At 33.9% G+C, this 17090-nt stretch overlaps 1 protein-coding gene across 1 annotated transcript in view; it reads right to left on the bottom strand.

Annotated features, from left to right (window-relative positions):
- The window catches only part of FCHO2 (FCH and mu domain containing endocytic adaptor 2), a 135698-nt gene that overhangs the window by 109379 nt on the left and 9229 nt on the right, over positions 1-17090 (bottom strand). Inside the window, exons 2-5 of the mRNA XM_081285988.1 lie at positions 10800-10891; positions 3081-3155; positions 642-783; positions 400-552 (exon numbers count right to left, since the gene is read on the bottom strand). Of these exons, the coding sequence (XP_081142114.1) occupies positions 400-552; positions 642-783; positions 3081-3155; positions 10800-10891 (462 nt within the window). The remainder of the gene's footprint in view (positions 1-399; positions 553-641; positions 784-3080; positions 3156-10799; positions 10892-17090) is intronic.

Genomic DNA, 17090 nt, shown 5'->3' with positions numbered 1-17090 from the left:
CCTTGTTAAATCTCATACCAAGCAATATTTCATCAATTATCTTAGTATAAAAATTTTCTGCAGGGGTTGAGAGTATATAGCTCAGTGGTAGAACATTTGCCTACCATGAGCCAAGGCCCTGGGTTCAATTCCCAGCATCCAAAAAAACACATAAAAAATAAAAGAAAATAAAAAGAACTTGTAAATTTGTCACCGAAATAAAAAATCATCCTCTTTTATGTTTGTCAATCTATTTATCAAAGACAACAGATGTTACAAACTTACTTCTATAAATCACAAACTCTGAAGGTGTATTTTCATCTTTAAAATGAGATCACTCTTGAATGTCTAAAGATTAGATGTAGTCTTGTATGTCACAGTACCCTGAAATCATAGAAGTATTATTTTTATCACAATTACCTTTTCTATTTCTCTTTGTGTAGCTCCTTCTTTTTTTAGACGCTCCTGTTCTACACACTTGGCATTGTAATTTTCCTTGGATTTCTGGAGGGCCTGAGTTATGCTCTGAATGGTTTGGACAGCTTCCAGAGTTCCTGCAACTTCTTCTTTAGTCTGTTTGGTATGAAATGATTCATCAAAGTGACTGGGCTATAAAGCATTCAATATCTGACCAATCAATCCTTAATAAGAAAAAAAGATACCTTTTTATGAGATTTTGCTTGTTCTTCTCCATATTTCTGAACTTCCTTTATTAATTCCTGTAATTTTCTAACAAGATCCAAGTGACAATTTGCTAATTTTTCTGTAGATGTTTTGAACACATCCCACACTGGTGCAAATGTTCTAAGAAAAAGGAGAAGCATGGGAATAATTTACTAAAAGAAAAAGACTAAGGTTTTAAGATGGAGCCAATGGAAACACTAATGCTATATTTGGCAAAAAGATAATTAAAATAAATGATGATGATATGACTGATATGATCTTGATTTTTTAATCCTTGGATAATTATCTAAAATATTTTTGGGCCACAGGTACACAAAAATGGGTTAATTTCATTAATTTCATGCCACAGTTCTTTACAGCCCACCCTCCTTATTTCATTATGTTCACATTATTTATTTTCTGCATTGATTTGGTAGAATTTTCTTTTTCCAAGGGGCAGTTACTGGGGATTTCAGGGGCACTTAACCACTGAGCCACATCTCCAGCCCTTTTTATTTTTTATTTTGAGACAGGCTCTCACTGTGTTGCTCAGGGCCTTACTAAGTTGCTTAGCTGGTTTTGAGCTCATGGTCTTCCTGCCTTAGCCGCTCGAGCTGCTGTGATAAAATACTATTTTATATAATACAACCAAGGTCCATTAATTAAAGCTATCTTTTGTTATTCCAGTTTCTTTTGGGCCCTCTACTGTAGTTAATAAAGAAGAAATTACATTTCAGGAGAAGTTTACCAGCATGTAGCCTCTAGAAATAGGAGGATGTCAGAAAAGTGAGAAGGTTGCCTGTGTAGCCTTTAGACCCAAGTACTGGGGAAAGAGAGAAAGGAGGATTACAAGTTTCAAGCCAGCATGGGCAACTTAATGAGACTCTGTCTCAAAATAAATAAAAAGAGCTGAGGATTTGCTCAGTGGTAGGCACCACTGGGTTCAACTCCCAGTACTAGGGAGGAAAAGATGAGAAGAGAAATAGAAAAAAAGGAAGAATGAAGTTGAAGCAAAGGAAGAAGAAGGAAGAATAAGGACAAAAGGAAAGAAAAACAAAACAAAAAACAGTTATCAACCACCAGTCTCTATTCCCAGACACACTGCACAGGATTACAGGAGGGCCTCTTAGTGATATACACTGTTAGCCCATACCTAATGAACAGTGCCACTACACTAAAAGTGAACAAAGATTCCAACTCTGCTTTGCCCAAAACACAAAGCAGAAAGTCTTTTGTTCAAATTCATTCAACCATACTCTAGAATACTTACATAAAATACTCAATCATTTTTAATCACAGAATTACTTGTGAATGCAATTATTTAAATAGACGCTTCTTAAATGAAAATATAAATTAACATCTCTACACAATTTTGCATGAAATTTTGGAGGATTCACAGGTTTATCAGAACTGCAGATATAGAAGAATTTTTTATTGATAATCACTGAAAAAATCTTTTCAGACTAATTATTTCAGTATCTTAGTTAAAATACAACCTTTCCTCAATTTTTAGATAATTAAATAAGATTAATCATTCCTTCCTGAGTTGTTGTGGTTCAGGTGATTATGGATACCAGCACATTTTCATTTTAAATACATTTTTGTTATTAATTTTCAAGGAGTATATTTTTTCAATACAAATTTTTAAAGAAAGTTCTAATGATGATATTTAAAATAATAAAAAGATATCTTAATGGAATTTTTTTTTTTTTTTAAAGTACTGAGGATTGAACTTGGGAGCACTTGATCACTAAGCCACATCCCCAGCTCTGTTTTATATTTTACTTAGAGTCAGGGTCTTACTGACTTGCTTAGCACCTCACTTTTGCTGAGGCTGGCTTTGAACTCCTAATCCTCCTGCCTCAGCCTCCTAAACCACTGCGTAGTCATCTTAATGGATTTTAATCCACTAATAAGATAGTTTATGCTAAGTGAGTTTTAAAAATCACTGTTATATTACAACAGAATTTAAATTAACTGATAGAAAACTTACCACTTTACAAGTGGTAACATTCATCATCTCAAATTTGAAAAAATAATTGTCAAATTTCTTTGTGTTAACTGATTCAGCAACATTATATTTTCTAGCAAGTCAAGAATATATTCATAAGACATATTTTAAATAAATACCTAATACAATCATACGTATATACTGACATTTCAATCAATGACAAACCACATAAACAATATATATCAGTAATCCCATAAACTCATATCACTTCATGATATTATAGTCATTTTAGTTTGTGTAAGTATATCCTATGCCATTTGCATAACAAAAAATTACCTAACATGTGTTTCTCAGAATGTATTACCATTGTTAAATGACGTATAAGTATATCACTGAATTTCTGAACTACTATATCTTAAGTAGAAACCTAATATTCTTAAGAACTTTGCCTAAATGAACACTGAAAAAGAGGAAGAAATTAACTCACCCAAGTTGTGAATAATTGCTTGCAGATTTTGCTAGTTTTGTCATTGACCTGGAATATGCCTCTTCTATTGTAGCTCTGTTGAATCAAATTTCCATATTAGAATATCTCTTAATTAGTGACCAAAAACATAACAGTTACCAAAATACAATAACAATTAAGAAACAAAAAGATACTTCAAATTATATGCTAAAAATTATAGTATACAGTTCTAAATTTCTGGTCTATATGCCTTTTGTACACATATACTTTAAAAAGCTGGTTCAGAACTAAAATAACTTACATCATAGTAAATTTTAATGAATTTACTTTTTTATTTTTAGTACCAATGGTTATTTGAACAGGAAATACAAGAGTGTTGCTTTTTGTATTCATCTGTAAACTAATTCACTGTGATAAGTCATTTGTATTTAATACTTCCTTAATGTACTTAACATAATTTTGTTATTATTCAAAACTGAGATCCATATTTAAAAGAACAAGAAACTAATGGCAGTCATTTGCACACAACTAAATATGAACCAGCAGAAAGTCTGAGGTCCTGAATTTTGGAGCTTATTTTGTGATTAGGTCTAAAATATAAGTATTTCATACTAAAAAAAATGTGTTTTATATAACAGTTATTTAGTGGATCAGATTTTAGGCTTAAAAAATCCATTAAATATGGTTAAAAAACAAATTATTCTACAGATAAATAATTAATGAATGTTATAGTTTTACCTTTCCCATAATTACCCTGGTCCTTCTCAACAGTGCTATTCCTTAATAGTGGAACATTCTGTCTTTTCATTTGACAGGTTAAACTTTCTGCCCTTATCTAAATCCAGATTTACACTGCTCTTACACCAATAAAGGCCCCAGTCCTAGCTACACTTAGATATCTGCATCACCACAAAATCAGAATATCCAAACTAAGCTCATTTCTAAATTCTTCCCAAACTCAGCCCCTACCAAAAATAGTTAAATAAAAAAGAATTAGTAGCAGTAACTGCCTCTCACAGATAACACTGTGGTTTTTTCCTGTTCTTCTAAACTTTTTGGTATTGTTTAAATAATGATATATTATAAAAGTAATACTTTGATCACCTAAAAATCACTCAGAAAGAAATATCAGTATCTCAATTGTTGTTTAAGAGCAAAAAATAAACACACACACACACACACACACACACACTTAAATTTCAAATAACAGTAATGTGAGTATGATACCAAAACCTCCTACTAAGGAAAATTAGAAAATCATGGAAAGGGGAAATAGTGACTTAAAAGCACCAGAGATGGGGCTGGGGATGTGGCTCAAGCGGTAGCGCGCTCGCCTGACATGCGTGCGGCCCGGGTTCGATCCTCAGCACCACATACATACCAACAAAGATGTTGTGTCCGCCGAGAACTAAATAAATAAATAAATATTTAAAAAAAAATTGGCGATAATACCAAAAGTTCTCTATAGGTTTAATGCAATGCCAATCAAAATCCCAACAGCATTTCTTGTAGAAATAGATAAAGCAATCATGAAATTCATATGGAAAAATAAAAGACCCAGAATAGCAAAAGCAATTCTAAGCAGGAAGTGTGAATCAGGCGATATAGCGATACCAGATTTCAAACTATATTACAGAGCAATAGTGACAAAAACAGCATGGTACTGGTACCAAAACAGGCGGGTGGACCAATGGTATAGAATAGAGGACACAGAGACTAATCCACAAAGTTACAACTATCTTATATTTGATAAAGGGGCTAAAAGCATGCAATGGAGGAAGGATAGCATCTTCAACAAATGGTGTTGGGAAAACTGGAAATTCATATGCAACAAAATGAAACTGAATCCCTTTCTCTTGCCATGCACAAAAGTTAACTCAAAATGGATCAAGGAGCTTGATATCAAATCAGAGACTCTGCGTCTGATAGAAGAAAAAGTTGGCTCCGATCTACATATTGTGGGGTCGGGCTCCAAATTCCTTAATAGGACACCCATAGCACAAGAGTTAATAACAAGAATCAACAAATGGGACTTAATTAAACTTAAAAGTTTTTTCTCAGCAAGAGAAACAATAAGAGAGGTAAATAGGGAGCCTACATCCTGGGAACAAATTTTTACTCCTCACACTTCAGATAGAGCCCTAATATCCAGAGTATACAAAGAACTCAAAAAATTAGACAATAAGATAACAAATAACCCAATCAACAAATGGGCCAAGGACCTGAACAGACACTTCTCAGAGGAGGATATACAATCAATCAACAAGTACATGAAAAAATGCTCACCATCTCTAGCAGTCAGAGAAATGCAAATCGAAACCACCCTAAGATACCATCTCACTCCAGTAAGATTGGCAACCACTATGAAGTCAAACAACAACAAGTGCTGGTGAGGATGTGGAGAAAAGGGTACTCTTGTACATTGCTGGTGGGACTGCAAATTGGTGCGGCCAATTTGGAAAGCAGTTTGGAGATTCCTGGGAAAGCTGGGAATGGAACCACCATTTGACCCTGCTATTGCCCTTCTCGGACTATTCCCTGAAGACCTTAACAGAGCATGCTACAGGGATACTGCCACATCGATGTTCATAGCAGCACAATTCACAATAGCTAGACTGTGGAACCAACCCAGATGCCCTTCAATAGATGAATGGATAAAAAAAAAATGTGGCATCTATACACAATGGAGTACTATGCAGCAATAAAAAATGACAAAATCATAGAATTTGCAGGGAAATGGATGGCACTAGAGCAGATTATGCTTAGTGAAGCTAGCCAATCCCTAAAAAACAAATACCAAATGTCTTCTTTGATATAATGAGAGCAACTGTGAACAGAGCAGGGAGGAAGAGTAGGAAGAAAAGAGTAACATTAAACAGAGACATGAGATGGGAGGGAAAGGGAGAGAAAAGGGAAATTGCATGGAAATGAAGGGAGACCCTCATTGCTATACAAAATTACATATAAGAGGTTGTGAGGGGAATGGGAAAACAAACAAGGAGAGAAATGAATTACAGTAGATGGGGTAGAGAGAGAAGATGGGAGGGGAGGGGAGGGGGGATAGTAGGGGATAGGAAAGGTAGCAGAGTACAACAATTACTAATAGGGCATTATGTAAAATTGTGGATGTGTAACCGAAGTGATTCTGCAATCTGCACTTGGGGTAAAATTGGGGGTTCATAACCCACTTCAATCTAATGTATGAAATATGATATGTCAAGAGCTTTGTAATGTTGTGAACCAATAAAAAAAAAGTGAAAAAAAAATAAAAATAAATTAAAAAAAAAAAGCACCAGAGAACCAATCAAAGATAAGAATCAGAAGACCAAAATCCAAGAGAAAAATACTCCAAGAAGTGAGTCAGGAATGTGGGGCATCTTTATTCTTAGGGGCATCAAGAAGAGGTAGCTGAAAAGCTAAGAGCAAAAAAAAAGCTTTCCACAGTCTCACGAGCAAGGAAAACAAAACTTATAAAGAATATGATAGGAAGCAGGGGAAATCCCATCCTATGAAGTTGGGGTAATAAATGCAATACTCTTCAAGTAAGGATGAACCAGAAGTATAGACCAGCACTCACAGGAATCACAAACCATCTCTTCAAATTCTGATGTTGGATTTTTGTATAGACATCTTATATACACTCAGAAAACCACTAAGCACATAAGGAAACAAGATAACATAAACAAACAGAAAAACAACAGAAACAAATTACCAGGATTCCAAATGTGAAGATGACAAAGCTTAGACTTTGAGTACATGGATTATGTTCAAGATCATACATAAATCAGATCAAGAATCTCAGAAGAAACCTGAAAATCATTAAAAAGGACTAGAAGAGCCAGGCACAGTGGTACACACATATAATCCCTGCGGCTCAGCAGGCTGAGATAGGACAATCTCTAATTCAAAGCCTGTCTTAGCAATAGTGAGGCACTAAGCAACTCAATGAGAATCTGTCTCTAAACAAAATACAAAAAAAGGGTTGGAGATGTGGCTCATGCCTGAGTGCCCCTGGGTTCAATCTCTGGTACCCCACCACCACCACAAAAAAAGGACTAGAAGAAAGCTTGCCAAATTAGGGGGAAAAAAACACACACAAATTGAAATTCTGAAATATAAAATAACCAAAATTAATATCGCAAAGGATGAGATTTTAATTGTTATTTATTTTTTGGTACTAGGAATTGAACCTAGAGTGCTTAACCGCTAAGTCACATCCCCACCATTTTTTATATTTTATTCAGAGACAGGGTCTCGCTAAGTTACTTATGGCCTTGCCAAACTGCTGAGGCTGGCTTTGAACTTGCAGTCCTCCTGTCTCAGCCTCCCCAACCGCTGGGATTACAGGCATGCACCACTATACCTGGCTCAAATGATGAGATTGTTATAGCAGATTGATACACTGTAGTGAGAACTTGATAACTAGAAGACAGATAAGAAGAAATCTATCCCAGACTAAAGCTCAAAGACAAAAGAAGAGGAAATAGAGAGTCTAACATATGAAGAAACAAAGAATGGGTAAGAAGAAATACTGAAAGAAATAATGATGGAGAATTTTCCAAAGCTGACAAAAGCTATAAAACCACAGATCTAAATAACACAACAAACCTAAAAGTATGAATAAAAAAAGGTTGGAGATATGGCTCAATGGCAAGTGCACTTAGCATACATGAGGGTCCTGGGTTCAATCCTCAGTACCACAAAAGAATGAAGAAAAAAAAAGGCAATCAACACTTAGTTACATCATAGTAAAACTGCTGAAAACCAAAGACTAAAAAACAAAATCAGTCAAACATTGTCATCCAACAAATGTCACTTTCAAAGGAGCAATAGCTAGACTAACTGCTAACATTTCGCAGCAGATAATGAAATGATTTTCAAAGATTTGTTTTAAAAAAGGAATCTGCCAATTAGAATTCTATATTCAGCAAAATATAAATGAAAGTAAATTCCTAAGGCAATAATTGATCTAGGTGATGAACATCAACAATCATTAACATCACAAAACAGATATAATTGGATGTTACATTCCTAGGATGGAGGATGTTACACACCTCTGATAGAGTATGCACCACCACCTATTATGTATTCTGCCCAGAATACTAAGTGAAATTTGTTCAAGATGCTAGATGCAAATAATCTATAGGAAATATAAAGGTAAGTAAAAATGTTAAATAAAGTCATTACATATTACCAGAAGTGGGACACTAAGTAGTATAATCTGATTTATTTAACAACAAAAAGAAAATAAGAGACCTGAAAAAGAAACAAACCAAAAAAGACATCAACCAGGTTTAATATAGAGATCTTGTTAGGATACTAATTAGAAGACATTAACGACATATGTGCATATGTGTACGTATATGTACATAAGCATTGTGTATGTTCATAGCAACTAAGGAAAACTGAGCACTCACTATATATTCAGTGATACTAAGGAATTAATACTACATTTTTAGAAAGGAAATGCTGTGCTTTTTAAAGGCTCTTCTAAAGATACATCTGAAATGCAAATGGATGAAATGTAACATTTCTGAATCTGATACTGAATTTATAATAATTTAGTAGTAGTGATATGGATCAGATGGAACAAGAATGACCATGATTTGATAACAAGAATAGCCATGTTGAGGCTGGGTAATTGCTACATGGAAGTTCCTTATATTAAGAACTTCTGTACAGTTCTGTATGTGTTCCAAAGCATTTTAAATGATGATAAAGATATGATTACACTAACAAAAATTGAGAATTTATCATCAGCAAATCCACATCAACTAGAATTTTAAAAAGACGTATTTAACACAAAAGAAAAATTATCCAAGATAAAGTATTTAAAAAAAAATATATATATATATATATATATATATATATATATATATATATATTTAGTTGTAGATGGATACAATGACATTAATTAATTTATTTATTTTTATGTGGTGCTGAGGATCAAACTCAGTATCTCATGTGTGCTAGGCAAGCACTCTACCATTGAGCCACAACCCCAACCTCGAGATAAAGTAATTTTAACAAATTTCACTAATAATTATATGAGAATAATAAAAATAAAGAGCATTTTTTTTGTGTGTGAATGGGCCATAAAACCTAAATAATAAATTACATGACTCAAATTAACTAAAGACTGGAAAATTTTTAAATAATCATTAACTCTGTTGGATAAATAATGTGATTTTTAAGTCCAGAAAGCCACCTTAAACAAAAATGTCATGCTGGGCACTGTGGCACACACCTATAATCCCAGTGACTCAGGTGGCTGAAGCAGAAGGATCACAAGTTTGAGATCACCCTCAGCAAATTAAAGAGGCCCTCAGCAACTTACCAGGACCTGTCTCAAAATAAAAAATAAAAAGGGCTGGGGATGTAGCTTAGTGGTAAGATACCCCTTTCACCAATAGGTCATTCAACATAAAAATCAATAAAAATATTTCCAATCTAAATAATACTATAAATCAACTAGACTTAACAAACATCTACAAAATGACCCCCAGAACAGCTGAATTCACTTTTTCCTTAGCAGCTCAAGGAACCTTTTCCACAATATACCATATACTAAGTCACAACATAAGTCTTAGCAAATACAAAAAATTGGTATAATCCTATGCATTTTATAAAATCATAATGGAATGAAATTAGAAAATTAACAGGAATAAAAATTATAGAAACCACATAAACACATGAAGATTGAACAAGTACTCTTTTAAATGAGGAGTGGATTATAAATGAAAGAAAGCAATAAATTCTTTTTTTTTCTTTTATTTTTTAATATTTATTTATTTATTTTTTAGTTTTCAGTGGACACAACATCTTTGTTTGTATGTGGTGCTGAGGATCGAACCCAGGCCGCACGCATGCCAGACGAGCGTGCTACCACTTGAGCCACATCCCCAGCCCAAAAGCAATAAATTCTTAGATTCAAATGAGAACAGAGATACAAAAAATAAAGTTCTCTAGGACAGTATAAGGCAGTTCTAGGAGAAAAGTTTATTGCATTAAGTGCCTACACTTAAAAAAAACAAAGATACCAAATAATCTAATACTATACACCTCAGGGTCCTAGAAAAAGAAAAACAAATTAATTCCAAAATGAGTAAAAGATAGGAAATAATTAAGTAAGAAGAAAATAAATAAGATCAAAAACAAAATAAATGAAATTGAGAACAATATTTTATCCTATAATATTTCTAAATCTTTTATTGCATCACTTTTGCTAACATATCCAATGAAAAATGCATAAATATTATGTTTAGCAGTAATTTGCAAACCAAGTATTTAACAATGTCTCTCCAAACCATTATGCAGCCCTCAGGTATGTAGATGATTAAAAAAAAAATACTCCTCTAAAATATAATTATAGGTAGGCTGGATGGCACACACTATAACCCCAGGTACTCAGGAGGCTAAGGCAGGAAGATTGCAAGTTTGAGGCCAGCCTCAGCAACTTACCAAGACCCAGTCTCAGAACTAAAATAAAATAAAGGGGTGGGGATGTAGCTAAGGAGTAAAGTGCCCCTGCATTCAATCCCCTGTACTGCAAAAAGTAAATAAAAAGACATAACATTCATAAATATATATACACATATATACATATATACATATAGTTACAGTATATTTTTTAAAAGTGTCCATTGATTATTCTAAACCCTACCAAATTTTGTCCAATTATTTATATTCTATAATTCAAATTGATAATTGTTTAACAAATTACTTATAACAAATACATACCTTTCTCTTACAAAATCTGCTAGTTCTTTTGTTGATATCTGTCCATGTTTCATATTATGGTAGAGAACATCAAAGCCACTATTTTTTTCTCCCTAAAATTCAAAGATATTTAATATTTAGTTTATAGATATTTAGTTTAACAAAAGAGAAAGAGGTAAAAAATGACTGGAGAATACAATAACTCTAGACTACATAAATATTATTCTTATCTTACAAATCTTATGCTCTGGTAAGTTGTTTTTCCTTAATTTAACCACTATCATTCACAGTATGATTTTAAACTGTTATCAATGCAATTCTACATGCTTTGATAAATGTAATTTACTATATATACACATATAGACATACACACACATATGCTCATATTCCATAATCACCCATAATGGTATAATTAATGAACATAAGTCTGAAATTTTAACATACAGCATTACGTTAGAAAATATCAGCAACAGACCTTTTAAAATCCCCTTTCAGTTCTTTTGAGACATACTAAGAAACTAACTCAAGAATTTGTGCTTTAAAACAACTAAATCTTGACCTGAGTCAAGATGCCATAGTATTTTTTCATCATATAAGCATTAGACACCAGAAAAACAAATACTTTACAATTCCTATTCTAAACCCTTTAGTAAACTTGAGAGAGCTTGAAAAGAATAAAATTTTAAGAAAAGAGAAGAAACAGGCTATTTTCTTAGTCTTCAACTAATTAGAATAATAGAATCAGATCACTACATTTTCCTAGAAAATCTTTCAACTAATTAGAATAACATAATCAGATCACTACACTTTATTGCTGCGTAATTGTATAAATACTAAATTAGTAAATCACGACAAAGAAAACATGAGAAATGTCAATTTAATCTGTGAAATAAAAGACCACTAATAAAATAAACAACTCTCTTTAACAGGTTTATTTTTCTTCAGTGCCAAATGTACTAAATTTTACTATTTTATTGATATTAAGTAAAATTTAGTAAATTTAGTATTCAATAGAGTAAAATTAATATAATAACAGTAATATACCTTAGGAAACAATATTAGCTACTCCACTCCTCAGTTTTGTTTTGTTTTTTTAACTTAGGGATTTTCTAAAATAACATCATTTATTTATTTGTTTTTATGTGGTGCTGAGGATTGAACCCAGTGCCTCACACATGCTAGCCAAGCACTCTACCACTGAGCCACAAACCCAGCCCCTCAGTTCTTAACTTAGAAAGAACATTTTTCCTAATAGGGATCATGATGCACAAGGAACCTCCTTCAAAGGCACTAATGACTACACATAAACACCTTGCCTGATTACAAATCCATTTGTTATTTCTTCTATTTTGAAATTCATTCATGTCCAGGTCAAAAAATACAGTGAGTCAGACTACTGAGCACACAAGAAAATTAAATTACCTTCAGAATCTGTATTCTGATTAAGAAGCCCTTGAAGAAGTAAGTTATTTATTAAGAAATTCAGATATCCAGATAGCATATTATTCAGGAATTCCCAGTAGAAGGGGCATTCCTTTTCTCTAATACAATTTCACAAACTTATTAACAGATATTTATTGATCATGAACATTTTCTTTGAAATAAATTAAGCAATAACTTAAATACTTCAAATGAATGTTATTTAGATATTACATACATATATAGACACACACATATATATCTCCATACAGATAAATATATTTGCATGCATATATATATCCTTTTATTAAAAACTTCAGGGCTGGGGTGTGGCTCAGTGGTAGAGCACTTGCCTTGCATGCATGGGGCACTGGGTTCTATCCTAAGCAACACATAAATAAATAAAATAAAGGTATTTTATCTACAACTTAAAAAAAAAACTTCGAAGTTGAGGTGATTAACAAAGAACCTAGGTTTTACTGTCAACATGTCAAAAACTTACTGTAAAGCCTGAATAAGAGATGACAGTATATTAAATACACATATATTTCAAAATCAATTTTATAATATTTTGTTGTCCCCCCAAAAGAAACCCACACCCAAGTGGCTACATTTTTAAGTGTAGGTATGTACATCAGTACCCATCAAGCTTATTTTCAGCTGGCTTATTTGTTAATTTGATCAGTACTTGTGAATTAAGCACATACATGTCCACAAAGAAATTTGTACATGAATATTTGTAGCAGTATTATTCACAATAACTAAATAGTGGAAATAATCCAAATGTCCATCAACTGATGAACAGATAAAAACAAAGTGATATACCCATACAATGGAATATTATTGGGTCATAAAAAAGAATGAAGTAGGTCAGGTGCAGTGGTACACACCTGTAGTCCCAGCAATTTGAGAGGCTGAGGCAGGCAGATCACAAGTTCAAGGCCAGCCTCAACAAATTAGCGAGGCCGTAGCTAATTTAGAAAGACCCTATCTCAAAAAAATTTTTAAAATAAAATGAAATAAAAGAGCTGAGGATGTGGCTCAACGGTTGCTGGGTTCAACGCCTGGTACCAAAAAAAGGGGGGGGGGGAATGTGGAGGATAAAGTATTGTTACATTCTCCAACACTGAGGAAACTTGGAAAACATTACACTAAGTGAAAGATACAGTTGTCAAAAGACCACATACTATTACAATTTCATTCATATCAAAGTGCAGAACAGGGAAATATACATAGACAGAAAATAGAGAAATGGATTGCTTGAAGGTAGGAAAATAAGGTAGGGGATGAATGATAAAGGTTACAGAGGTTTCTCCTTTTTTTTTTTAATATTTATTTTTTAGTTCTCGGCGGACACAACATCTTTGTTGGTATGTGGTGCTGAGGATCGAACCCGGGCCGCACGCATGCCAGGCGAGCGCGCTACCGCTTGAGCCACATCCCCAGCCCGAGGTTTCTCCTTAAAGTGATGAAAATGCTCTAAAATTGTATTTGATGATGGCTGCACATATCAATGAATATTACCAAAAAATAATGAACTGAATTCTATTTCTATTTCTATTGTATTACTGGGGATCCAACACAGGCTCTACCACTGAGCTCCAACCCCAAGTCTGAATTGTACATGTTCAAGGAGTGAATTATAAGGCATATAAAAAAATACCTCAATAAAATTATTTTTAAAAAGTGAATACACGTTTTTTATATGTTTCCCTTCCTAAGTTCTTGTGTTAAGAGCTAACAAAACTCTGGAAGAATTCAGCTTATCCTTCTTAATCAAAAAATTCTTGCAGAGCAATTTTTATTATTAACTGGCAAAAACAGCTATCAATACCTTTGCTGGTCCAAAGAAGAAAATTACAATGAAGGTTCAAACTTAGATGGGATCTCTTATCAGTTGATCACAAAAGCATTTTACAAAAAGTAGTACTCTGATTGAATGTCCACTAGTTATGACCTGGGGTAAATCAAATCTTATTATAATCTAATACAAACGAGTATTAAACATCTTTGCAAATTGGGTTGGGAGTGAAGCTCAATGCTATAGCACTCGCTTACCATGCATAAGGTCCTAGGTTCACAGTCCCCAACACTAAACAATCAAAATCTCTGTAAATGATTTTTAACATGAAAAAGAAAAAAAAGGAATAGTAATTTCAGCATCCTTGGAAGATTATAAATTCAGAATCATGTAAGCCCTTTAAAAGAACAAATTTCTTGGGTCCGGGATTGTGGCTCAGTGGCAGAGTGCTTGCCTAGCATGTAAGGCACTGTGTTTGATCCCTAGCACCACATAAAAATAAACTAAAAATAAAGGTATTGTGTCCATCTACAACTAAAAAAAAAAAAATTTAAAAAAAGAACAAATTTCTTGGTACCTATCTTTTTCCTCTTCCTGCTCTAATTAAGATGATTTCAGTTAACAGTTTGATGTACATCAATCCAGATTCCTTTTTGCACAGGCAAGATGTTACTTTTAATATGAGAATGATATTATGTTAACATATCATTTTTGCACTTGTATTAACAACTAAACTAAAATTTAGCTAAAAAGATAAGTTATAAATAAGTCATTAAAAATGTTTAAATTTGGGTTGGGGTTGCAGCTCAGTGGTAGAACATTTGCTTAGCATGTGTGAGGCACTGGGTTTGATCCTCAGCACCACATAAAAATAAATAAAGGTATTGTGTCCATCTACAACTAAAAATATTTTTTAAATGTTTAAGTTTTTTCCAGTCTAATACAGAAGTCACAAGTGAGGCATCCTTGAAATTTCTAATTAAAACATTTAAATAAGTCGTTAGGTCTACCTCTTGAAACCCAAAGACATTTTTTATTTAATTTGATAACAACTTTATACTTTAAAATAAATACATATAATAATCTAGCATATTTATTCTTTAAGAAAAAAGGATTTTGAAACTTGTCCTTCAACAAACTTTTTAAGGTCAACAGTAAGTTAAATACTAAAAATAAAACCTGGATATGCTTCACTTTTGATAACTGTAAGAATTGGAGGGCTGAGGCCATAACTCAGTGCTAGAGTGCTTGCCTTGCAAATGTAAGGCACTGGATTAGAGCTTCAGCACCACATAAAAAAGTAAATTAGTAAACAAAGATATTGTATGTCCATCTACAACTAAAAAAGATTTTTTTAAAGAAGGTTTAGTTTTAGACTTTTTTAAAAAACTGGAAAAGGAAGATAAACTGTATACTGTATAATGAGTTCAAATGATGGATTCACTAAATTTCCTTTTTATTTTTTTTTCTAATATCTTTATTTTATTTATTGTTATGTGGTGCTGAGGATCGAACCCAGCGCCTCACACGTGCTGGGCGAGTGCTCTATCGCTGAGCTACAACCCCAGCCCCCTCCTTTTTAATTTAAAAAAAAAAGCTTTTGGAGGGCTGGGGTTGTGGTTCAGTAGTGGAGCACTTGCCTAGCACGTGTGAGGCACTGCGTTCAATCCACATAAAAATAAATAAATAAAATCAAGATATTGTGTCCATCTACAACTTAAAAAAAAAACTTTTGGAAGGGTGAGAGAAGGATAAATAGATGCCTCCAATAAAACATCATCAGTAATATGCCTAAACCATCCTTACATCCAAATCCCCTCAAAAATAAATAACTGGGACTCTCTCCATCTATGAGAGATGTGCCTTTATTTGTATGCTCTGTCAAATAAACTCTCCTGTGTATCTCTACCTGGTCTTGGTCTTTGATTTCTCACTCACCATCTCCAGGTTCCTCGCTTTCCTTTCAGATACCATAGACAAATAAGGACTTTGCATCAAACAAGATGGCAAATTTCCTTTCCTAGGCAGTGACTGTTGACCAAAAGACTCAAAGAGAAAGAAAGATAAATACTGCCATTTGGGCCATGGATGTCTGCAAACCTGGAACCTGGTGGAGCATATATTAAAAAGGGAATAAGAGCCAAGTGCTGAGGTAACCATCCAATCCCAGCTACTGAGGAGGATGAGGCAGGAGAATCACAAGTTTGAGACCAGCCTCAATTTGGGTCTCACTAAGTTGGCAAGGCCAGTCTCCAGCATGCGATCCTTCTGACTCAGCCTCTCAATTTGCTGGAATTCTAGACATGTGCCATCCTATCAGGCAGGGCAGAAGGTTTTAAAGAGGACAAAGTCATCTAATTTACATTTTTCGTTATTTTTAAGGATGGTAAGTGGCCTCAGGGTGCTGCCCAGGCTGGAGTACAGCGGCTGTTCACAGACAGGATCCCACTACTGATCCACAGTACACTGTAAGCTCCTACCTCAGCCTCTTGAAGAGCTGGGACTTCTAGGCAAGCCATACCAAGAAGGCTCTCGTTTTAAAAAGATATCTTTAAATGAGCTATCAAGTCATAAAAATGTAACCAAAAGCATTGGGTTCTCCAATTAGTGGTCATGAATCTAATGAGCACAATCAGAAGATAAAAGAATGCAGAAAGACTTATATGACCTGCAGTGAGCACCAGTTGTCTGTAAAGCTATGCTCTCCCTGAGGAAAGGAAGCATGGGGATTCTATTAGGGAGCTAATGCACATTTATTTACGAAAGCATACATGGGGTGAGCAGGCACATTTCTGAGCATGCTCAGTTCGAGGCACAGTTCAACTGGAATGACAGTGGACACATTTCTGGGCATGCCCAGCGCAAGATCATAGAGTACATATGTGAAAGATGGCAGAAAGGATCACTTTGGGCTAAGCTCAAGTCAGGGTCATAGGGTCAAGTTCAGATGCCTAAAAGAAGCAGTCAAGTGACTCGGTTTCTCGAAAAAGCTTTAGGTGAAACCCAAAGAAAGGATACTTTTAAGATACACCAAAAGATGGTGGAATAAGATGGACATCATTACCCTTGGTACATGTGTGACTGCACATATG

This window comes from Spermophilus citellus, assembly GCF_964194105.1.
Source record: "Spermophilus citellus genome assembly, chromosome: 1".
NCBI classification, from domain to species: domain Eukaryota; kingdom Metazoa; phylum Chordata; class Mammalia; order Rodentia; family Sciuridae; genus Spermophilus; species Spermophilus citellus.
The sequence above is the reverse complement of the archived record's forward strand: the minus strand, read 5'-3'. Positions and strand labels throughout refer to the sequence as shown.